This window comes from Nicotiana tabacum, chromosome 18, assembly GCF_000715075.1.
Source record: "Nicotiana tabacum cultivar K326 chromosome 18, ASM71507v2, whole genome shotgun sequence".
Taxonomy (NCBI): domain Eukaryota; kingdom Viridiplantae; phylum Streptophyta; class Magnoliopsida; order Solanales; family Solanaceae; genus Nicotiana; species Nicotiana tabacum.
In genome coordinates this window covers 15,335,051-15,360,613 of record NC_134097.1, presented here as the reverse complement: position 1 = coordinate 15,360,613, position 25,563 = coordinate 15,335,051, and the positions used below count along the sequence as shown (strand labels likewise).

The following is a 25,563-nucleotide window of genomic DNA, read 5'->3' as shown; positions in this document are numbered from 1 at the left end:
GTAATATTTTATAAATTTATTTTAAAACCAAACTCTATTTTTTAATATTAAGGTATAAATATGTAATATTTTATAAATTTATTTTAAAACCAAACTCTATTTTTTAATATTACTGCACTACCTTTTATTTGATTGAAATTACCAAATCTTTTACTCTAATATTTTAATTTTGCCCATTTCCTTTATTATTCAATATCAGTAAATTATATATGACAAGGTGGGTTGCTCTGATGGTAAGCACCCTCTACTTCTAATCAAGAGGTTGTGAGTTCGAGTCACCCAAGAGCAAGGTGGGGAGTTCTTGGAAGGAAGGATGCCGAGGGTCTATTGGAAACAGCCTCTCTACCCCAGGGTAGGGGTAAGGTCTGCGTACACACTAACCTCCCCAGACCCCACTAGTGAGATTATACTGGGTTGTTGTTGTTATTGTTGTTGTATATATGATTGATTATCATTTTTTATTTAAAAAAAATATATTTTCACTATAGGTAAATTTATAACATAGATTAAGAAAAATATCATGATATTATATATATATATATATATATATATATATATATCGGCTATTATTTTAAAAATACAATTAAGTTTCAAGGAGCAAAATATCTATTGTTCAATGTTGGAGGAGGAGTTTGATTTTTAAGATAAGTTGGGGGATCAAAATGATTTTAGCCCATTTTTAAATTCACACGTAACTAATATTTCTGTAAGTGGGACCCTGAATCCACGTGTCAAAGAATAAGAGGAGTCGCATTCTGCCACGTAAGAGTTGTGTTTCGTCATTCATCCAATCGGTGTTTCTACTCTTTGAATGAAGAAAACAACAGTTCAATCGATAAGCAATTTTCTGTTTCGTAGACCACTGTATCATATTCTGCACCAAAATTAGGGCTTCGAAATGAAGAAGATGAGATTGGCAATTCTACTTTTCACCGTTAATTTCTTATACGACGTCGTTTATTCCACCCAGATAATATCTGCTCACACAGGTAGCCCAAAATCTCAAGCACCTTCGTTGTAATTTCAATGCTAAAGGGCAAAAAATGGCATTATAGATGTGATATTTGTAATAAAATTAAATTTTTAAGTTTAGCCTGTCATCTAGTTTTATTCCTGTTGGATTCTGTAGCTCATTATTTGCTTAATCTAAAGAGCGTATTAGGTATTTAGAATTTAGATCGTTAGGTATTTGGATGATGATTCAGTTTACTGTTTCTCTACCTTTGACTTGTGGACGTTTGTCTTTCCCTTTTTTTTTTCTTTTGTTTCTGTTTTAGAATAATTAATTTTAACTGAAATGGTTAATGAATTACAGAAACCAAAAAAAAGAAAAAAGAAAAAAGAGCTTTAACAGGTTGATGTTTTTTGGAGGCTGAATATTTACTATTAGAAGCTTTAACTGGTTGATGCTCTATGGGGAGCTGAATATTTACTACTCAACTCGTTCCAATTTATCTGATGTTGTTTGACTAGGTATGGATTTTACAAAGAAAGGAGGGCTATTGAAATTTTTATCTAAAACAATCCATTGACATTTTTGTGGCTATAAATTATCTCACCAAGGGCAAAATGAGAAGTTTGAAGTTAAATTGTTTCTAATATATCATTTTTTTGGGACAGACTAAAAAGGAAAAAGTATTACATAAATTTGGACAGAGAGAGTACTAGAAGCTTTAACTAGTTGATGTTTTTGGAGGCTGAATATTTACTATAGTTGGGTGTATTAGCTTGAGCTGGCTTGTGAGGTAGGCTTACCCCGTGCACTAAGTGCTCCATAGCTCATGTTGGGGTAGGGGAAGAGTGGATGTATGCACATGCTAGTCGCCAAAAGAGCAACTTTATCATCGCGCCAAGGCTTGACCTTCACTAGCTTGAGCTGACTAACTTTGAAAGTACTTTCTGACGAATTTTGGATTTTTGTGTTCTAGACGTACTCTCAATGAAATGAAGTTTTGTTCACAATAACCTTTTCGATTCTGCTGTTTTGAAGTTCAAGTTTGATACTCAAGCTGTATGTGTGGCAGCAGTCTTGAAAATGATCATAGTTTCAGGAACTTGATGAGGCCTGTGCATCTTGGGACGTGTCTTCAAGTCCTATTTTTTCAGTTGTTTAAGTAGTTTTTTTTTGAAGTCATAGAAAATCAATTTGAAAATAGTTCACTAATCTCGGAAAATGAGCCGCCATAACATGAAGCAAGAGAAGCAGCTCGAAATACTGATTCATGCCCTTAAATTATTAATCATGAATGAAATAGTACTGTTCACTTGACTGTACTAGTGCTGACAAAGTTAACAATCTTGCTCAAAATAGAATACTTTTTTTTTTTTTGATGAAATAAGATTCTTCATTGCAGGCATCCAGAAGATGCAAAGTTACAAGAAGGAATTGAGTTAGCTCCATTACAAAGACTTAATCTGCTTATGGAGCTAACTCAAAAACAAAAGTAAGGATATAACTGAGTTAAGCAAGACTCGGAAATCCAATGAAATCTAGAAGAGGAATTACATTATTTATAGGTGTTAGAGAACTCCAACTAAATAGTTGCACAAGGCAATTGGCTTTGATAGCGTGTATAGAAGTTGAAATGCCATCAAAGCATCTGCGATTCCTTTCTTGCCAAATGCACCAAAAAATGCATGTTGGGATCATCTTCCAGACTTTCTTGATGGCCCTTTCAACTTTCCACCTGGTCCAACCTTCCACTGCTTCCCTGATGCCCTGTGGTTGTGTCCAGCTTATTCCCAGGATAGAAAGAAACATACACCACATATCTGTTGCCACTGGACAATGTAAGAATATGTGGTTGATTGACTCAGAACTTTGCTGACATAGTTAGCATCTATTTACCAGCTGAAGGCTCCTTTTGGAGAGATTGTCTTGAGTTAGGCAGACTTCTTTGAGTGCAGTCCAAGTAAAGCAGATAACCTTTGTTGGAAGCTTTGTCTTCCAGATGAGCTTCCATGGCCACGAGTAAATGTTTCCATTATGCTCACATATGCGTCTGTAGCCCATCTTCACTGAATATGGACTTGAGTCACAACCAACCCATCTGATTCTGTCAGGGATCTGCTCATTCATAGTGAAGGTTCCCAGTCTACCAAGCAATGTAAACAAACTACCTAACTCCCAGTCATGCATATTTCTTCTGAAAAGTGGGACCCATGAGTTTCCTGATCTGTATTGACTTATTGTAGAGTTGGGATCACTAGCAATCTGAAACAGTAGTGGAAAGCTCTCTTCCAGTGGGAGACTGTCCAACCAGATATCTTTCCAGAATCTAACATGTATCCCATTACCCCACCTTGAATGAAATATTCTGTGAAAAATCCTCCCAAAGGCTACTGATGTGTTTCCATGGGCCAACACCATGAGGAGACCTGCTGAGTTTAGTACACCAGTGATTTTGTAGTCCATGTTTAGCAGTCACCACCTTCTTCCATAGGCTGGCGTCTTCCTCCCCGAATCTCCCAAGCTATTTCATTAGCATGCTCTTGTTGTGTTTTGCCAAGTCTTTTATTCCAAGTCCACTAAGGTCCTTTGGTTGAGTTACTTTGGCCCATTTGACCAGGTGAAACTTGTGACCCTCACTGTTCCCTTTTCAGAGAAAATTCCTTCTAAGTTTGTCCAATTGTTTGAGCACTTTGCTAGGCATAGGATATAGTGACATGTAATAGGTTGGTATGCTGTCCATTACACTACTAATCAAGGTTACCCTGCCTCCCATTGATAGATATTGCAGCTGCCATGTTGCCAATCTCTTCTCCACCTTCTCTATCACACCATTCCACACTGCAGTAGACTTGTACTTAGCTCCCAATGGAAGGCCCAGGTATGTTGCGGGGAAGGAACCAGTACCACAACAAAGAATATCAGCTAGATCTCCCAAGTCAGGAACTTCATTAACAGGGTAGATAATGCTTTTTGCCATGTTGATATGAAGTCCAGAGATGGCTTCAAAAATGAGCAGAGTTAGATTAAGATATTGAACCTGAGATATTCCTGCTCCACAAAAAACTAATGTGTCATCCGCATAGAGCTGGTGTGAGACTGAGACTGCATTCCTTTGAGGTCTCCCAACACCAAAACCATCTAACCACTGCAGCTGCTTTGCTTTGTCCAACATCTTGCTAAGGCCCTCCATAACTAGGATAAACAAGAAAGGAGACAAGAGATCACCCTACCGTAATCCTTTTTGAGGTGAAAAGAAGCCGACTGGACTTCTGTTGATGAGAATCGAATACTTGACTGTGGTCAAGCTATATTTTATCCACCTGATCCATCTGCCACCAAATCCCATTTTCTTTAACATTGAAAACATGTATGACCAATGGACTTCTGTCGATGAGAATCGAATACTTGACTGTGGTCAAGCTATATTTTATCCACCTGATCCATCTGCCACCAAATCCCATTTTCCTTAACATTGAAAACATGCATGACCAATTGACTTGGTCAAATGCTTTCTCAATGTCTAGTTTGCATAGGATGCCTGGAATTCCACTTTTTAGCCTTTCATCCAACATCTCATTTGCAATCAAAGCTGCATCAGGTTGATTTTGCTCAAAAAAGAATACTTTCCATTAGAGTTATTCGCTACTATTAGGTTGTAACTCTGGTGGTTGATTTCCTGTTTGTATCAGATGCGTCTTTCAGTCGAAGTTCTAAAGAACCAAAATATCAGGTTGAATTTCATTCAGAAGACACATCCTTTCACCCGGTAAGTTATTTGTTATGTCCTTCACTTTTTCAGATATTGAATTTAGTCACACCATGCACTTCAAAGCTTTATATGTTTGCAAATATAATTTGATCTTTTACTAAAGAGGATTCTAAGGGGTTGTTTGGTACATGGGATAAGAATAATAATCCCGGGATAAAGTTTAGGATTAACTTTATCCCATGTAGGGTTTGAGGTATTAGCTAATCCCGGGATAACTTTTACACTGAAATGGTGGGATGACCTATCCCATATAAAAGATATGATAACTAATCACATGGGGTATCCCACCATCGTACCAAACGACCCCTAAAGTTGAGGCAAACAAGTACTAAAACTGTGTCCATATTTCTGTCCAAGAACTTCTAAGGTTTCCCGCGATTTTCCTGGGTATATATTTGGCAAGTCAGAAGGTTATGACAGGTTATTTCTTTTTGAGAATGGTAACAAGTTTTATATATCAATGTACAAAAACTGTGCGAAAATCATACGTACAGAAGTGAAGCAAAAACAAAAACCTATTGTTAGCTAATTACAAAGCTTCCAAAATTTCTAGGATAGATTCAGTATCCACTAAGGTTATGACAAGTTATTTCAAGTTTCTAAATTTTTTTTCTGCTTCATTCTTACTCCTCCCGTTTCTTAAAATTTGATTTCTAGTAGTTTTGAGTTTGTAAGAGGTGGCTGAGGACGCAAATGTAGATCGCTTTATCATTCACATTTTCTTTTAGGATAATATTTTTGCAAACTTGGCTTGCGCTATTACTTCTGAACCATAAAAAAAGAAACAATTTTTTATTGCTACACAATGTTTCCAGACTACCCATACCTATCATCTGAAACTCAGTACTTACTATCTGCTAATAACACATGAATAATTTTAGACCCTATTGTGCTTGAAACTACAATAAGAATTTAAATCTGTGTTAGTAATAAATATGACGGATTACAGCAGGAAGCATGCTCAACAGCCTCTTTTGAGAAACGCATTAAAGAAGTATAGTGTCATCTTTTGAATCCTTCAGTGGTGGCCAAGTGTGGGATAATTTGAGAAGATTTAGGCTTCTTTGGTACCTGAGGGAAAAGTACAACTGATTTTTTCGTTAAGTTTCTATGCAACCGATTGGTGAAGGGAAAGTGAATACAGAATTTGACCTAATATTCTGAGCCGAATTATGATGAGATGAAGGGTGAATTTACATTTATCATCATTCTAGAAATCTGATGTATGAGTTCACTCCATTTTGCAGGATGATGACCAGGAAGCTATTCTCATGCCCAACAAAGATGGAGAGAAGTTCCTGTGTTATTTGCCTAAAGTTGATAAACCGAAGATTGGTAAACCACTGACACCCAATATAAGCAGTTTGGTCGTGGACACTGAGAAACGCATCAAGTGGAAGACACCAGATGAACTACTTGAAGTGCTGAAGGATCGTTGCCTTATCAGGGTGAGAATTCATCTAATTCTTCCCTTTCCACCTGACTTAAATAAATTAAATATCTACGGACCTTCTCCTAAGTACATAATCAATGAAAATTTATTCAACTTTAAGTTTATACGGTCCGCTCTAGCTGATGTGTTAGGAGAAGTTGTCTAATTTTGTGTGACAGTTATCTTATTAAACTTTCTTACAGCAAGAAGGGTGGTGGTCGTATGAATTCTGTTATGAGAACAAGTTGAGGCAAGTTCATTTGGAGGATGAAAAGGTATGTCTTTACTTCACTATTAAGTATGTGTTTTTCAGGCATTGATTTCTCAGAGTAACCTTTGGTTTTCCCTCCAAGAATATTTTAAATATTTAATAGGCTGAGCCTTTGTTGCTGCCTTGCTAAAGCTCCCGTCATGTGACTGGTGATGGATTGGTTCTGAAAATTCAAAGGACTCCAACATTGAATAACAATTCTATTGTGTCTTAGGTTTCACTTATCTCTCCTTGCACCTTCTACAACCACTTGCTTCCCTCTGTTCCCAAAGAGAAGTCCGTTTGCTCCTCCTTTTATTAAAAGATATCAGTGGTATTTAGCTAGCTTGTCTGCACCTTGACTAATCCACCGGGTAGCTAGCCTGTACAGCCACACATTGCCAAGGTAATCCTGCCCACCAAGAATGGAGCAAATGAGGTTACACCAAGTGCTATAGCTGGGATTCACACGTGGGATCTCTAGATTGTTATTCCCATCTCTCAACCACTAGTCCATCCCATCCCATTCCTCCATTCATTTTGTATTTGTTATATGTATTATTTGATCAATTTTTTACCTTATCAAAAGAATGTATTATTTGATCAAAGAAATATTTGTGTTTTCAGGTGGTTCAAGAATTTATCTTGGGTTACTATGATGCCGAAGCTACCACAGCTTATCATCAGAATCGCTCAGATAATTCAGTACTAAAGCATCCCCGTTCAAAAGATGCATCACAAAGGTATAGATACCATACTGTGAGTGAATAACTGGCTTAGAAGTAGCATACACCTTGGGCACATAGTGAGTCCGCTGACTACCGTTAAAAGCAGAAGCTCGTCAGTTTCAAGTTTCACCATAAGTACTTGACTACAGAAAATAACTATAATTGAAACATTTATTCAATTTTACGAAATTCTTGGAATGTCTTTCTTGAACTTTTGAAGCACACTGCCTGATGCATGGCACTACTCAAATTTGCTGTGACGGATTAAAATTTTGAATTCCTTCTGCACAATAATTCTTTTCTCCAACTCTTGACTTCTGTAGATATCACGCTCATATCTATACAAATGGAACCACATGTGATTTAACAAATGAGCCACGACAAACAGAGGTATGAAGCTATTCTTTTGCTTTTTTTTTTTTTTTTTTAATTTCAGAATTCTGTATTTTCTAATGGAATCAATTCCAGGTGAGGTTTGTTTGCTCAGAGCCTAGAGCTATGATAAGCTCTATAACTGAATTGTCCACCTGCAAGTACGCTCTCACCGTACACTGCCCAACCCTCTGCAAACACCCGTAAGTTACTTGACTCGATCTTATGCCTGTTGACAAATGACACTAAGCCGTCCTTACTTTTTTTGGCTGACTTATTTCTGGTAGCTGTTTATATCTATGTCGATACTTGCTTTCATGATTAACTGCTGCTGAGGTATTGAGAGATCTAAGACTTCTCTGGGTAGGAAGTGAAAAATCCAGTTGTTTGTATTTTAGTGTCTACTGCTGGTCAAAAGCAATCATCAAGAAGTACCACAACCTGAAAAGACATGCTTATTCTAGGTCATGCAAACTCAGCAGACCACAATATTAATCATGTGGTGATACTGTAGGAATAAGATACTTCCTCTGTCCCAGTTTATGTGATATTGTTTGACAGAGCACGGAGTTTAAGAAAGAAAGAAAGACTTTTGAAACTTGTGGTCTGAAACAAGGCATAGATATTTGTGTAGTTATAAATCATCTCAATAAGGGTAAAATGATAACTTTAAAGTTAAATTGTTTATAAATATAATAGGTATCATTTTTTGAGGGACAAAATGAAAGGGAGAGTGCATCACATAAATTGGGATAGAGGAAGTAATTTTATATTTTTTTCCAATATTAGTTGCCGTAGGATTTTCTGATTGTCTGATCGCCAGTTTTAGCGTGAGAGAGTCGCACTTGTAGGATTTGGTGCTTGATTGTGCTGTCTAGATGATCCAATTAAATAGTCGATTCAATGATGATGACTTGGCTATTCATATTTCATACACAAGATTTGTATGTATCAGGAAATTAAAGGTTCCCTCTTCCATTATGATGCATTATGCTATGACTTCAAAAGTACGTCCATGCAATCATTTAAGTGTGCTTGTCTTGACATTTATAGCTTGTTCTCCATATGAGCACATAAACAGCGCATTCGCGTGTGCATTTTGCTTGTCAGCCTTTGCTCTGATCGTTAATTGTTCTATGCAGTCTCTTCCAGGAAGAAAGGCCAGTATGGCATACCATTAACTGTAATAAACTTCCGAAAGATTACAGAGAAGCAAAAGCGGAAGAAAACTTTGGACATGAAAATATTGCCATGGTGACAGACTCAGAATATCAGCCTTCGATTGATTCAGACGAGCACGTGAAAGTGGAGAAAGACAATTTTGAAGATGAAAATATCACCATAGTGACTGACTTGGAGCATCAGCATGCGACATAAAGTAGACATGACTGATGAAGGGAATTTTTCTATCACTGCAGAAATGCTATATTCACGACTTATCAAGATCAAGCTGCTCGACTTCAATCCTTTTTCTGTTTTCTATTTACTTATCTGATTCAATATAGAACTTTTAAAATGTAAAAAAGGAAACATTTTCTTTAGGTACCAGTTTATTTTTCCTGAAGGGATAAAAGTCAGATTTCGTTGTACGAAACACATCTGTAGTGTCGATAGAGAAAATATTCAAATACAAGAGTTTCATTTCTTCTGTTCAAGAAGGGATATAATTGTGGAAATGACACCAGGTAACCAGTTTTTTAAGCATGTTGTTTAAAAGATATCCACAGTTTATAATGTATTTAAAGATTACTCAATTTGCTCGATGTCCTGAAGTTTAAACCTCAAGGTTCAAACTTACATCGTTTATTGTGTCCATAAATTCGACATCTTATGTTTTAAATTTTAAGTTAGCAGTTCTAATATACAGGACACTTAGTCCTGAACTTCAAATTAGTAGCTCAAAAAGTTAGGTTAGCCACTCTAAAATTCAGGATACAAAGTGTCAGGATACTTAGTCTTGAACTTTGGCCGAATTGGCTTATTTTTAAATACATTGTAAATTATGAATATATTTTCAATAGTAGATTTAGAAGTGGCTGCCGGTGAGTTTACTTCCATTATTTTTTTATCACAATTTATTGGAGTATATATGGAAAATGTAATTACACAGAATTGTCTGGTTTGTTTTTTGAACCTTTTTTGAACCAAGAAATTCCCACCCCTTTAAAGAGAGGCTCTTTAAAAATAAAATAGAAAAGGGAAAACGAAGAAACAAAAGTTCTCTGAAACTTTTTGCATTTTGTTTTGGTAGTAAACTAAGATTTAGAGAACTTCTACTAAGTGAGGAACTCTTAATTTATCTTTTGAAAAACAAAGTATTAGGTATTAGAATGAAATGAATCCAAATATCATAATCTAGACTTCAAATAGTTTATCTCAGCTAGATGAGGAACAAGGTGAACTTGATATAGCAAACTTAGAACCAAAACTCTTCATCATAAACGCAAAGAATATAAAGAAAAGGAAACACAAGCCATCAACTGAAGCTATTTCATTCAAGAACTAGGCTAAGATAATATACGCTAATACGCTATACACAGCAAACTTTCCAAGTCTGTCAAAAAGTATTGTACTTATTAACTACGACGACGGACCATTCTCAACATGTACTATACTTTTAATTACGAAGATGGACGATTCTCTACGTTATCTCCTATAGTTACTAAAGCTAAGTATTCGTTTATAGCTTCACCTTCTTCAGTAACCTCAATGTCATAGTCAGAGTAAGCATCTCCTCTTAGTAATTCCCCTGTAATCGCATCTTCCATTTCCACATCCCGCTCCTCAACTTTGTTATGACTTGGACCTCCCGCGCTACTTGAACCTGTGTTAGCACCCGCTCTGTTTTCACTTTGTTGGTGAGTTATAGGATTATTTGCATTGCCATCTTCCCCTTGATTGTTGTGTAGAGTATCATTTGCATTCTGATCTTCTGTTGCAGCAGAAGCAAGTAGATGATCTATCGCTGCTTGTCTCGTGCCAAAAGTGCGAACAGCTGCAGCCACTGCCAAAATAAACACATTTATATATTTACGTCAGCTCAAAGGACTGACACCGTAAAGATATATTTTCCACACATTAACCTCAAAGCATAACTCATGAAATTCCTCCAATCCCCCACAGCTTTTTGTCCTTTTTCCATTTAAATTGGTGCCTGAGGACAGGTACGGACCAAGATGTGTGTGTTCTGTTTTCACTCGATACACATTTCTTAAAACCTACTCTAACCATTATGTTGCCAAATCAAAATGTAAATTAATCACTTCTATGGAAGAATAATGTGGTTATTAAGTCAAAAAATGGTTCTAGTATACAATAAACAAATGCAAATATAAATTTAACAAATATAGATACCTGCTTCTCTGGGGAAACCCATGGATACAATTTCTTCAATAACAGCATTCTCTGCTTGGCGTAACCTTTTCTTCTTCCTTGACTCAATATGTATCTGCATTACGAAAAGAGGAAGTAGATACCAAAGATATTCTTCGATAAATCTGCACTACGAGTCAGATTGATTAATCGTATTTTGTGGGCACCATTTTAAAAATATATCAAAGAGGCAATTCCAGTGTTATTAGAGGCAGTATTGTATTCTAATATTGTAGATTTCTATCTTCATGTTGTTCCTTTCGCTTTGTTTTCTTTTATCTTGTTCTCGTTATTGCTTGTTGCTACTGCTCTTTTCTCATTTTTCCTCGTGCCGAAGGTCTATTGGAAACAACCTCCTTATATTCACTGTAGGGGTAAGGTACCCTCCCTAGACCCCACTTGTGGGACTATGCTGGTTTTTTTGTTGTTGTTATCAAAGAGGCATTTCCATGCCACGAATTGTCGGAGCATGGGCTATCTACTAAGGAACGAACCTAGCAGTTGTAAATACAACTGTCTCCTTAAATAAGTAAACGGTTGAATTTATTCAATTGCACAGTGCCAGCAAAATCAGGAGCTAATTCCCCGATTGACAAGCTAGTCGAAGTTTTTTTGGTAAGTCAAATTTTCATTAGAACTACTATATGACTCTAACACGAGTTGCCCACTGGAGTCACTCGCTCTACTTCTAAAGATAGATAACAAAAAGCTAGGGACTCTCAGCTGCCGAGGTGGCGTAGTGATAGGTGAGAGCAACTGAGCAATAAAAAACAAAAGTAGGCATTTGTCAAATTTGCCAATTATGCAAATCATTAAAGCAAGATATCCGGACCCATATTTCCTGATATCTCGAGATATTCATTCTCTACCAAAAAAAAAGGAAGTAGAGAAACTGGAGATTTCTCTTGGTCTACTTCTGACAGTAATAATTACCGGGACTTGGTAACATTTGAATTATCACTGGCTGATCATGCAAACCTAGATCCAAGTAACTGATAGGACACAGCCCAGTCAATTCCCAAAATTAAAAAAATTGTATCAAATTGGATTAGTATCTAATACCTCAGTAAGTATTCGACTAATAGCTTCACATGGGCATTATATTCATGCCAGAAAATTTACCTGTATCGAAGCATTAGCTTCCGGATTTGTCAAGTCATCCAGAGCTTTTTGTGTATCATTTTCATTTCGTCGAAGTGCTTCTGCAGCAAGCTCTTTCTCAAACCTGGCGTTCAGGAATATGTATGAGTTTTACAAAAATATCAGGCCACTCAGGACTTAACATAAGCATGCTTAGGATAATTGGATAAAAGAAGCACAGTCATTCTGGTTTATCAACAAAATGCACTGTTTGCTAGTCGAAAAAGTTCTCTATCAGGTTTTCTAATCCAGTTTAGTAATGAGCATAAAAAGTAGTTTAAGTCGAATAGCGTACAACCTCTGGGAGAAATTGCTTAAGTTAGTACTCCCTCCGTCCCAATTTATGTGGCACTCTTTCCTTTTTAGCCAGTCCAAACAAGATATCACATTTTCTTATTTAGAAATAATTTATCTTTAAAATTACTACTTTACCCTCAACAAATTGATTTAAAGCCACACAAATATCTTTGATTTGTTTTAGACTACAAGTTTCAAAAACTTTCCTTTCTTAAACTTCGTACAAAGCCAAACACCACCACATAAATTGGGACAGAGGGAGTAGCTTTCCTATGCAAGGGAAACAAGAAATGTCTCCCCTTGAATGATCTTGTGATACAAGTCTTACTTACCCAATTGACACCAATTCATTCAGTCTCTCGAGATCAACAGCTTTTCCGAGGTGAGTCGTTCCATAACACTTTTGATCTCTACAGTTTATATGATAAAGAGAGTTTAAGTAATGTAGCAAGTGTTAAGAAAATATACAGAGAGGAATTATATTTTAAACAAATATGAACTCACATGATCTCCTTCCGCCGCCTGATGTCGTCCTCCCTTTGCCTTGCTTTCTTTTCTTTTTCCTCAAGAAGAAAATCAACAGCGCTTTCTACTACTTGATTGTTCATGCGCAGGGCTCTCTTGGCATCCCGTTCCTTGTAGCCCATACTCAAAAGTAAGGACAAAGCTTCATCTGGAATTTGAAGCTGTTTTTAAAATAAATAAAAAAAGACAAAAAATGGATTAACTGTTTATCATTACTGAGAAAATAAGTATGAAGAATTAACCAAGAGAGAAACAACAAGAGCTGGTATTCCAAAAGAAGAGAAGCAATAGATGTGTGAAGAACCATTCGGCCTAACTCAACCATAAAAGCTAATAGCTCACGAGGCGGATTGCCCTAGACCTATAAGGAGACCACAACTCATTCTCTCAACCAATGTGGGACTTAGCAAGATGTGTATGTAAGCCGTATAAACCAATAAGTCGGCAACACGAGCAAAGCGCTAATTAAGCCAACAAAACCACAGCACATGAACACATGTACGCATGCAAGAAGACCAGAGAGAAATGGAAGCTAAAGCAGACACTGGAGAAGAATATATTATCTCCTACAAAGAACTGAAAACATTTATCCCGATATCTGTCTATCAGTACAAACAGCAATAGCCAACCGTCATCAGCTTTACCAGAAGAAAAAAAAAAAACAGGCTAACCTGCAAAAACTTGGCTTGAGCAGATGTCAAGGACTTTCTAGATTTTTCAATCTGACCGCTATGATATGCCACTACTCCTTCTAGCAGCTCCAACCTCAAATGTCTATATAAAGAAGATATGGAAGCAAATAATTTTAAAATAATGTCGCAAGGAACTGTTTCCAGCATTGTACACAAGCAGTATCAATCTGTGTTTACTCACAGAGCAATCTCCGGGTATCGTCCTTTTTGAAGCAGTCTGAGACGACTCGCTTCCTTCCCATGAGAACGCTCAAGCCCTTCTCTAGCTTTTGCAAGGCGGACTCCTGCAACTGAGAGCCAGCTGATATCTCGGAGCATAAGGTAGCACCACACCATGTCTATTTGCAGAATCGGCACATTGTCAACCATCTGAAAAGCCAAAGAGGAAGGACGGAATCATCAGATAACAGCTATAAAGCAGATTTAAGCAGATCAGTGAATAAAGAGATACTCCACAAAATGTTTTCATATATCATTAGAAAAACAACTTGTATGAGTTGCCTGTAACTTATCCGCCTAAACATACATTTTATATCTGCTGAAACGCTGAGCACTATTCACAAGATAATCTACCCATTCAAGGACTGACAACAAAGACACAGATCAAATGAACGGAGGAGAAGAGTAAGGAAGTTCTGTGACTTTATTGTAGTAAAAAACTCTATCATCTTCTTTCATTCATTTTCTATAGTTTTTCATAATATATCACTCAAAAGTCCGAGGTCACTTTTTCACATCAATTCTTGGAGGAATTCAAATTGCGAGCCATACCTCCCCAGTTAATCACTGAATAACAAACATTCAGAGCTCTCATCTTAATAACAATATTGCGCAAAATAACAGCACTCAATTTGAAAGGAAAGGAATAATATATTTTGGAAGAAAGAAATCTAACATACCTCAATGAGTTTCGGGTTGCAGAGAGAGAAGGCTTCCTGCAAAAGAGAAACCACTTCCATATGAGCATTCAACCAGATATTTAAATAATACTGTAGTTCAAAAAATTTCTAAATCAGAATATGGTCTTCACAACAAGCAGAACACAATTTCTCACGACACTGACAACTGGACACTAGAAACAGCACAAGCAAGGAGCTACAGTGGAAAATTGATGCCATAACCACAAGTCAAACAAAAATATAGGTCGCAAGTTCCCTATGTTGCATGGACTATCCAAAATGCTGCCCCACCCCTGTCGGATCCTCCAAAAATACTACTTTTGGAGGATCCAACACACAGCCGGCAACATTTTCCGAGAGTCCGAGCAACATACAGATTCGGGCATCCTTTGTATGACAACATCAGAATCTTGTACTTGACTTAAAAGACAGGAAATAGCAAGAAAAAGATTAGGCACTAACTTCTCCCATGGTCAGCACTTCTAGTGCTTCTTTATAATTCTTCTTCCTCATCAAGGCTTTTGCATTTGTATGAAGCATTAGGCCCATCATTATTGCTCTGGAAAGCAAAAAGGAAATGAAAACAACAGATTGTGTGTCATTCATAGTCAATATGAACCTATTTGCTAATAGGTTAAGAAAAAAACATCATATACCGTTGATCAGTCTCAGTTCCCAGTTGCACCTTTTGTCCACTCTGATTTTCGAGCTCCAGATTGAAATCTTCAACAGGTAATGAGCCATCCGCATGTCTCTTTGACAGAGAAGTAGCAGCAGCCCTATAATTTAAATCATATCAGAAGTTAGCTAGAAAAGAACAAACGAATAATGTCTTGTCCAGGCAAAGAAGTAACTGGCTTAAAATAGAGGCTGCAAGAGCTTTATACATTTTATTACTAAGAAGGAAACAAATTTAAGCAAGATCACAAAGAAATAGTTTCTTCCTCCAGGAAAATATCATCAAGTGGAACTATAACAGAGTGTTATAAACCCCAATTATAAGTACATTGGCATGTTCGACATGTCTAAACCACCAAAGCTACTCTCAATTTTATTTCGTTTTAGCCTGTCCTCCCCAGCATATATTTTCTTCTTCATATCGATATGAAAGAGCTAGCAACATCAGAGCAAATAAGTAGAAATCCAAATATGTATTCCAGTCTCTGTCCTGCAAAAATAAACCATAGCTACTATATTACCACTCACTACCTAAAGGGTCATCATACCACAGCAATTAGAATTCCCATACTCAGTGGATATACCACAGATGAACAAAAATAAACAAAACATACAGACAGAAATAAAGACAGACTTTCCCACACAAATAAACACACATATAAAGATCATCATCAGAATCAGATATTTTTTGGATAACCGAGAAATCCCGAAGGCTTGTGACACACGGTTCGAAACTCAACAGATAAAGGGCCTGCACCTCCACCCTTCTCCAATTTAAATGCGAACTTTTGTCCGCAGAGGGTTCGAACCCATGACATGTGCCAAACCCACAAGTCATGTGCTGGGCTCTTACAGCTAGACCAATACCCGGGGCTCATCAGAATCAGATATTAATAGCAGCTAAATCAGACTACTTTCACTCTGATCATAATTCCAAAATAGAACTCACAACCCTTAGCAAATAGAATCCCCAAGTCAAACTCCGCGGAGACATACAACAAATACACAAATAGATGAACGAAAAGAAACAATCCCCTCCTCCCCCCCCCCCCCCCCCCCCCAAAACACACTCACACACAAAAATCGTCAGAAGCAAAAATCAATTCCGTGTACCAAAGATATAAACTAAACAAGACACTACTTTCACTCTGATCACACAAATAAAATAAAAAAACTCACATAATTAAACAATAAAACCCATCAAGTGAATCAAGAAAAACACTAGACTAACATAAAGACACAAACTTTAAATAACAAAACTCACATAATTTAACAATAAAACTCAAAATCCATCAAGTAAATAACATAAAGAATGACTAAAAAGACACTAACTTTAGCCTTGAAAGTCTACTGCAACGCTCTTCCTCAGCCAAAAATTCTTCTTTTACACACAAAAATCATCATCGGAATAAAAAATCAATTCTATGTACCATTGTAGATGCTATAAAAGCCACTACTTTCACACTGATCACACAATTTAAAGAACAAAACTCACATAATCAAACAATAAAACCCAAAACCCATCAACAGAATCAACAAAACAACATAAAGAATGACTAAAAGATTAACAAAAAAATTACTAACTTTAGCCTTGAAAGCCTAGTGCAACGTTCTTCCTCAGCCAAAGATTCATCTTTTACAGACTTGCCTTGATCAATAGAAACCTTAGAAGCCAAAATCTTTGCATTATTTTTAACACCCAATTGGCTTAACTTCTCAGTTCCATCACCATCTTTCAACAATTTACCAGCACATATAAGGTTGATCGTTTCAACGCCTGATCTTTTTGCAATTTCTTCTCTTAACATTGGTACTGTCCATTCTTCTAATTCTACTTCTATTACTCCACTCCATACCCCACCTATCTTCAATTTTGCTGACCCCATATATGCTTATTTTGCAGAGAAGAAATAAAATTGTACGTATAATTTGAAGTCTTTTAACTATGTGTGTTTTAATGGAGAAAGTAGGAGAAGAGACTTGGAAGAGAGAGTCATCTTTAATTACTCTATATTTGTTTCGACTTGGGAATCTTGTTTATATATACTCCTAATTACGTTAAGGTTAAGTTTTCGATGTAGACTAAAAAGTCTCACTAAATAAATAATGAATATGTCATATTATTTGTGTAAATATCCCAAAAGTTTTCGGGTTTTGAAGTTTGGACTGTATTTTTGTTGGATGAATCTTTATACTGATAGCTGGCAGAATTCAAAGTTTACTTTTCCTAATCGGTATAGATTATACACTAATTATACATATATTATATATTCGTTTGTTATATTTAGTTTAGAAGAATTAACCTAAAAATAGCCTGTTGAGGTATAATATATGCATAATTTATGAATTATATGTGTATAATTATGTATAATAAATATATAAACTATGTATATGGCTAAAAAAAGTAATTAATCAATATGGCCGGTTATTTGTGTAAAGATAAATGGATGGACGACTATTTAAGTTAATTGTTCATTTGAAAGCTCTCTAAAGGCTCGTTTGGTACGGGGATAAGTGATAAATTAATTTCGAGATTAAATTTCAGATGAGTTTATCACACATTATATATAGCATTGTACTTACTATAATATATATAAAAAATATTACTTGTTTCATGGTATCAGAAGTCTAGGTTTTATTTTTCTCCTCTGTTGAATCATGGCTCCCAACTCCTCTACCGAATCATTTCCTACATCCCCAGCCTCCGTGACTAATGCTTCCTCCTTTCTTCCATCATATCCCTCTACTATTTCCGTCTCCAACATTAAAAATCTTGTTCCTACTGTTCTTGACTTTACAAACTATATGTTATGGAGAGAGCTTTTCTTACTAATCTTCAAAGGTCATGGTATTTATGGCTTTATTGATGAAAGTATTTATGGCTTTATTTATCCGGAATCCTTCCTTTCAACAATGGATTCAACTTGACCTTATTGTTCTTTTATGGATTCAAACAACTATTTCTCAAGAGATTTTTCAAGCTATTATCAAGCCAAATTATTCTCTCGCTTCTAGAGACGCATGGCTTCAAATCGAATGTTTATTCCGTGATCAAGTCAGTTCTCGAACACTTCAACTAAAAGTTCAGTTTTACAAACTTAAGAAAGGTAATCTATCAATTAATAAATATGTCCATCGTCTCAAGTCCATTGCAGATGCATTGACGTCCATAGGCAATCCCTATGCATCCCAAGGTAATGCAATGAATATGAGACTTGTTAATCATGATTTAAATGATTTTAAAGTCATAATATGGCTATATATGATGTTTGAATAGAAAATATGAAGTTTGGGAAAAATCGGATTAAAGTTGCGGAGACACCGACTAAGGATTTGCCATGTAATAGAGCTTTTTGAGAAATATATTTCATATTCTATATGAGGTCTTTTGAGGACATATTATATACCAAATTGAAGGTCTTGGAATGTAGTTTCCAACGCAATTAAACGTTTGTTCATACGACACCCGGATAAAAAGTTATAAGCGTTGGAAAAAGGGTTAATCATAGGGTGCCAAGTAGCACCTTTTTTTACTTTTAAAAAAATGGGATATTTACATCCCATCTCGTCTCTTTCTCCATTTTTCCAGAGAGCTCGCCCAAATAACACCCCTAAATTTACTCTTAAGCTATCTACAAGAGCTTCAAACAATATTATTATCCCGGGCACGGAATCAAGAAGCGATAACATTAAAACGATCCCTATGACGTAAGTATCGCTATATCGCCTCTCTTTTTCTTTGTAGTTTGAGTTTTGGAAGGTACTTCATAGTTAAGAAAATGTGTACTTTCTGTATTTAAGTATTTAAATATCAAGGAATGTTGATAAATTCGTTTCCTAATAGTTAGAACTCACGGGACGGTGATCGGAAGCCGTGAGTTCGAGTTATTTGACTTGTAGTGGACTGTTTTGTAGGTTGTTTCATGTTGCCTTTGGGTTGTATATTTTTCTACTGTTTAATGGAGTTTTGGAGGACAAATGGTGTGGAAAAATACCACATAATTACGGAATGGTGGGCTGGTTATTCGTCGTTATATTTTTTAAGTTGTTTGACACTACTTTGATTGTCGTTTTATGTATGAAGTGATTAGGGTGTGTGGGATATTTTATGGTATATTGTGATGGAGATAAGGTTGGAAAATTATGCTTACATGTTGTTATTGTTGTGCTCTTAATGTTGTTGGTATATAGTATTGGAGGAGGGCCTAGTTACAGGGGAGATGCTGCCCAAATTTACGTAAACGAGCTACTAGTTTAAGTTGCGGACTTAGCCTTTACTCAACACTGATTTTAAATCTCCTTATGCTATGGTAGATTGAGTTGAGTTGTTTGAAGAATTGCTTGGAAGGTATTAAGGACTCAATGGAGTTAAGGTATGTTAAGGCTATCCCTTCTTTCCTTTTGGTATGATCCAAATGATACAGACGAAACGAGCAAAATACGCAACTTTCATAAATGACTCTATTCATAGAAATACTAGGGGTGTCTATATTCTTGATTCCCCATGTGAATTATTATTATATCCTCTGTTCATGGGTCTCAGAAAAATACGTATTTGATAAAGTTTGTCCAAAAGGCATATTGATTTTTATGATATTCGAGAAATCTTATTAACGTACTTCTTATGCATTTTATGCATTTATACATGTACATTGACCCATGACCAGAAGGTGTTATATACGCGTATATTATATGTATATGAGATATGGGAAAAGGTTATGGCGTTATATATGCACCACCACCTGATCAGCTGGTATACGTTGATGATTTTGCCCACAGTGGCCGAGATGATATGATGGGATGTCCTCAGAGGCTTGATGATGTATGAACGCATATACCTATGCATGGTATAACATTTATATGCACATGCATGACATTATAATTTTTCATGATTCAGAGAGCTATTCGGAATTTCAGGTTGAGTTCTTTACTCCATGTTTCTTTCATGTCTTTTATATACTACTGTCATGCCTTACATACTGGTATGGCCTTATAGGCCAGTACGACATATGTATAAGTCAGTATATCAAGTTGGGTTACCCTATATTGAGTATTTCCTAATGTTTTATTCTACTTATCTCACGACAGCCTCTCCGGCTCAATTACCTATGATAGTATGATACAAAAGATACTTTACATTGGTACTCGGTTGAGTAAAGTACCGGGTGCCCGTCCCGGCCTATCAGTTTGGGTCGTGACAAATCCAATCTCTGAAATTGATCTTCTTCTACAAATACTTTCTGGATTAACTCTAGAATATATGCTACTCGTGTTCCTCTTCCTACCTTTGTTGAAGCACGCTCTCTAATTTTTCTTCGTGAAGCTCAATTAACTAGTCTCTCTAGTTCTTATACGGATAGTTCTACCACTACTTATGTGGCCAAGAAACAATCTTGTTCCTCTTATGGTAGTGGACGTGGTCGTAATAATAATGGTGGGCGTTATTCCAATGGTGGACATGGTCGAGCCACATTGGAATACCAAATTCTTTAATGTTGGGGTTCAACAGTTCACTCCTCGTCCACGTCTTCCTTCCATTCTAGGTCCTCCTCTAATTTCTTATCCTATTGCTTTCATTCCTGCTCAACCCAATAATGTAAATCTTTACTGCCAACGTTTCTATCAGCCACACCATATTGCTCGCGATTGTCTATCTCTAAATTCTAAGGCCTTTGTGTTAGACATTAGTTCCAACTACTCCTTTTCTTCACCCGTTGATGCCTCTTGGTTTGTGGATACTGGAGCAGTTTCACACATGACTCCAAATGCATTCAATTTATCTTCAGTTACTCTATACAATGGCTCGGATCGTGTAATTATGGGTAATGGAACTCAAATCTCTATCTCCTACATTGGACATGGTACTCTCTTTAATTCTAATTCTCGCTTTTCCCTTAGAGCTATTTTAATTGTTCCTCATCTTTCCACCAATGTATTAAGTGTTCGCAAATTTACTACGGATAATAATTATTCTATAAAATTTGATCCTTTTAGTTTTTCGATTAAGGAACTCATAGCGAAGAGGCATCTCCTTCACTTCAATAGTCGTGGAACTCTTTATTCAGTTTCTTCTCAATTTGGTGATTCTGCTGCAGCTTCTCACTCTACTCTTGTTGCTGCTCGTATCCATCCAAACGTTTGGCATCGCTGTCTAGGACATCCAAGCTCTGTTATTTTTGCTTTTTTAATTAGGGTCAATAAGTTACCTTGTTCTTCATTCAAATGTTTAGATAATTTATGTAATGCTTGTCAACTTAGCAAGCACCAGAAGTTACTATTTATGGATTCTAGTTCTTTTCTTTATCTCCGTTCGAGTTAATTAATGATACTTGGACTTCCACTGTTCCCTCTTTTACTGGTTTTCGGTATTAAATTTTATTTCATGATGATTTCACAAAGTTCTCTTGGGTATTTCCTCTCAAGCGTAAATCTGATGTTTTCACTACCTTTAAGCATTTTTATGCATATGTATTGACCCAATTCTCTATAAAATTAAAGTCTTTTAAATGTGATGGGGCTACTGACTTTGTTAAACTTCAAGCTTTTCATTCTTTTCTTAATAATAATGGTGTCTTGCTTCGCATTTCATGTCCTCACACTCACCAATAAAATGGCAAAGTTGAACGGATACATCGTACGATATTAAATATGGTTCGTTCATTATTATTTCAAGCTTCTCTTCCCTCTCAATTTTGGGTTGAAGCTTTGCATACTATTGTCCATTTTTTAAATATACTCCCTTCGTCTAAGCTTCACTTTAAGACACCATTTGAAGCTCTTTTTGGCAAGGCTCCTACCTACCATTATCTATATGTTTTTGGTTGTTCTTGTTATTCCAATTTACGTGATTATTCCTCTAACAAATTGAGTCCTTGTTCAACACATTGTATCTTTCTTGGCTATCCCTCTAACTACAAAGGATATAGATGATTTTATCCTTTATGTAACAAAGTGTTTATCTCTATACATGTTAGGTTCAATGAGGATTTCTTTCCATATCCTTTCTTCCCTCAACTTCATCTGAACCTAGCTCTCCTACTTTCTTTAAATTTTCATCTTCAATTGGTATTCATCTTTCTTTATCTCCTACTTTTCAGCATAGAAATTTTCAACGATGTGCACAATTATTATCTCCTATTAATGCGGAAAACTCTTCTTCTATTTTACCTCCTAATTCTTCACTTCAAGCCTTATCTCCAATTACGTTACACTCTCCAGGAAACCATTACAATTTTAATTATTCTTTCCATCGAACTACATTGCCACCTAAAAAATCTCTTCCTATCCAAAATACATCTCACCAGCCACCTCAAAATAATTCTAAATTTCCTTCACCTAAAAATACATTTCCACCACAACATGACATCTCCAACTCCTCTCCAAATATTAGCCAGCCTACTCCTTTATCTCCTAATACTAATACTTCTTATTCAATCAATGATATCACCAATTCATCTCCCATCCTACATCACGTATCTTCTATTTCTAAAACTCAAATTCCAAACTTACCTTCTTCTAATTGTAAGTCAAATCCCATGATCACCCGTAAGCAAACAGGATCTCTCAAGCCACGAAAAAATTCCTTCTTTGATTTCTCATTTCTCTTCACTTCTATCTGAACCTTCATCTTTTACGAAAGCTTTTAAGCGTCCTCATTGGAGGCATGCAGTGTCCGATGAATCCAACCCGCTTATGGCTAATCGCACTTGGGACTTAGTACCACCTTCCTTTCATGCCAATACCACTGGTTGTTGCTAGCTATATCGAATTAAACAAAAATCGGATGGTTCTCTAGAGCATTTTAAGGCTCGTTTTGTAGCCCAAGGCTACAAGCAACAATAAGAACTAGACCATGATCAAATGTTTAATCCCGTGGTGAAACCAGTCACCATTCGTATTATTCTTTCCCTTTATGCATCTAAGCAATGGTTTGTGCATCAATTAGACGTTAAGAACGCCTTTTTATATGGAAAGCTTAACGAATTGGTATACATGAAGCATCCTACTGATTTTGTTCATCCACAATTTTCTCATCATGTTTTTCGGTTGAACAAAGCTCTTTATGGCTTAAATCAAGCCCCTCAGGCATTGTTTCATCAATTTACTTCTTTTATTCAGAGTAATGGATTTCAAAATAGCATGTCTGATCCTTCTCTTTTCATTTACAAAAATAACTCAGATATTGCTATTCTTCTTCTCTATATTGATGATATTCTTTTCACCGCCTCTTCTAATTTGTTACTTAAATCATTAATTCAAACTCTCAAATGTGAGTTTTCAATGAGTGACTTGGTGTTTCTATAATTGCTCACAATGGGGGTTATTTTCTTTATCAATCCAAGTGTGTTAAAGAACTTCTCAGTCGTGCAAACCTGCTTTCTTCCAAACCAGTTTCAACTTCTCTTTCTCCTAAGTCTCTACTTCATTTTGAAGATTCTCCTCCCTTTTCTGATCCTACTCTTTACAGAAGTCTTGTTGGTAGTCTCCAGTACTTAACCTTCACCCGTCCAATTATTGCTTTTGCTGTTAATCAAGTGTCTCAATTTATGCATTCTCCCTTGGACATTCATTATACTAATGTCAAAAGAATCATACGTTATTTGCAAGGTTCCTTGGATCATGATTTATTTATTTCTGGTGGTTCTATTGACAATTTAAAATGCTACTGTGATATTGACTAGGCTGCCTGCCCTGCTACTCATCGATCTACTTCGGTCTACTATATCTTTTTTGACCATAATCTTATTTTCTGGTCTTCTAAGAAGCAGAATGTTGTTTCTAAATCAAGTGCTGAAGTTAAATATAGAGCAGTTGCTCACGCCATTGCTAAAATCACGTGACTACTATCGCTACTATAGGAACTCCATATTTCTCTTTCTTCACCTTCTACAATTTTTTGTGACAATATGTGCATCATTTATTTGGTACGAAATCATGTTCAGCACGCTCGTACCAAACATGTTGAAATTGATGCCATTTTGTTCGTGACAACGTTGCCTCGGGTGCTCTCCAAGTTCAATATGTCCCTTGCCAAGACCAACTTGCTGATTTATTGACCAAGTCACTTCCTTCACCACGAGTATTATTCTTACACGACAAGCTCTTGCAGACCGAGTATCGCTTGAGGGGAGTGATAAGTGATAACTATGTTACTTAAATTATTTTGAATTAGTCTTTGTAATTAAGAAAATAAGTATGTTATTTGTACAAGTAGATGTACATTATATATAACATTGTACTTGTTATAATATACATCAAGAAATATTACTTGTTTCACATATTACCTTTTTTTTTTGTTGTAGTTTCAAATATTACATATGACTCATACCCTTGTTATGGAACAAAACTACTACTATTATTTTATACAAATAGACAATTTTGTCCCTTGTACTTAAAATTTATTCTTTTATAAGAATATTATATTCTTGTATTTTATCCAACGATAAATCTAATACTTGTTTCCTCCTTTGACTTATTCAAATGCTTTTTGCTTACTTAAGAAGATAAATAAAAATGAAGAAATGATCATATTTATAATACAATAGAATAAAATATACTTTGTTTCATTGATGAGACATTAGTTTCTAGACATTTGAAATGATAAATGTGTAAAAAATAAAGTTTCAACAATAAATCATAGGACTAGATGGCACAATGTTTAATTGATATAAAATCACAATATTAAGATACTTAGGAGTTATACAAAGCTATGGAGTGACCAATGAATTGCAATATAAAAGCTTAAAAGTAAAGACTTTTTTTTGGGTAATAAATGTGAAATATTACCATTAACAATCCAAATTAGTACGTCTCTTGAGCTCTAATAGCTCTAGTACACTCATCTCTAGTGTTACGCCTCCTCCAATCAACCAACAAGAAAACAGTACACTAACTCATTACTCTATTCTAATACAGCCTCCTTGTCATGGGCCGACTTTCTTACGCTCATCAGCGGCCCCGATTCGCTCGTGCGGCGCCTGCAGTTCCCTTTGCTGCAGGCCAGCCTATTTTCTTTCTCAGGTTTTCAAGCACGATCTTGTGCCTGATGGTGGAGCTCTCCCATGAGGCTCGCCCCAACTTGTGCTGCCCGTAAGATGTCTAGGCACTTGGCCCTAGACATGTTGTGGCGCTTCATCTTAGGATCACAATCCATGCGCGCCGTGGGGGATTGGCTTAGGACATGTCTTGTCCCTCGCCCAAGACTGAGCATCGCTCTCGCGTGCACAGTCTAATCCTCAAGCTTGACACTCACCTAGTGCATCCGCAACTAGCTCATGCCTCGTCCGAGTAAGGCAACCTTTAGTCCTTGACCATTGTCATATGCGTCTTTCGTGCCATGCCCATACATAACCCTCGCAACACGTTTCCATCCCGAATAGTGCAGTGTCGCCCCACAACTGCACGTTTAGACCAACAGGCCCTTACTTGCATGGTTGAACCAGAGCCATGCTCACAAG

At 36.3% G+C, this 25,563-nt stretch overlaps 2 protein-coding genes across 4 annotated transcripts; one reads left to right on the top strand and one right to left on the bottom strand.

The window, feature by feature from the left end:
* The first annotated feature begins 814 nt into the window (after window positions 1-814).
* LOC107832681 (protein OS-9 homolog) lies at window positions 815-9,158 on the top strand. 2 transcript variants are annotated; one of them, XM_016660542.2, is made up of 8 exons: window positions 815-989; window positions 4,642-4,718; window positions 5,969-6,169; window positions 6,357-6,428; window positions 7,031-7,146; window positions 7,455-7,521; window positions 7,600-7,706; window positions 8,646-9,158. In XM_016660542.2, the coding sequence occupies exons 1-8, from the start codon at window positions 899-901 to the stop codon at window positions 8,878-8,880; spliced, it is 966 nt and encodes a 321-aa protein (XP_016516028.1). In that variant the 5' UTR covers window positions 815-898; the 3' UTR covers window positions 8,881-9,158. The 2 variants fall into 2 exon arrangements, with proteins under 2 accessions (XP_016516028.1, XP_016516027.1); XM_016660541.2 differs by lacking the exon at window positions 815-989 and adding an exon at window positions 1,991-4,550.
* An 821-nt stretch (window positions 9,159-9,979) lies between these two features.
* LOC107832680 (uncharacterized) lies at window positions 9,980-17,129 on the bottom strand. 2 transcript variants are annotated; one of them, XM_016660540.2, is made up of 11 exons: window positions 16,691-17,129; window positions 15,085-15,207; window positions 14,891-14,987; window positions 14,429-14,464; window positions 13,711-13,898; window positions 13,509-13,611; window positions 12,817-12,998; window positions 12,645-12,722; window positions 11,998-12,100; window positions 10,858-10,951; window positions 9,980-10,507 (listed from the first exon to the last, which is right to left on the bottom strand). In XM_016660540.2, exons 1-11 carry the CDS (start codon window positions 16,990-16,992, stop codon window positions 10,125-10,127), a joined length of 1,689 nt encoding a protein of 562 aa, XP_016516026.1. In that variant the 5' UTR covers window positions 16,993-17,129; the 3' UTR covers window positions 9,980-10,124. The 2 variants fall into 2 exon arrangements, with proteins under 2 accessions (XP_016516026.1, XP_075092742.1); XM_075236641.1 differs by lacking the exon at window positions 16,691-17,129 and adding an exon at window positions 16,439-16,448.
* Between the last annotated feature and the right edge of the window lie 8,434 nt (window positions 17,130-25,563).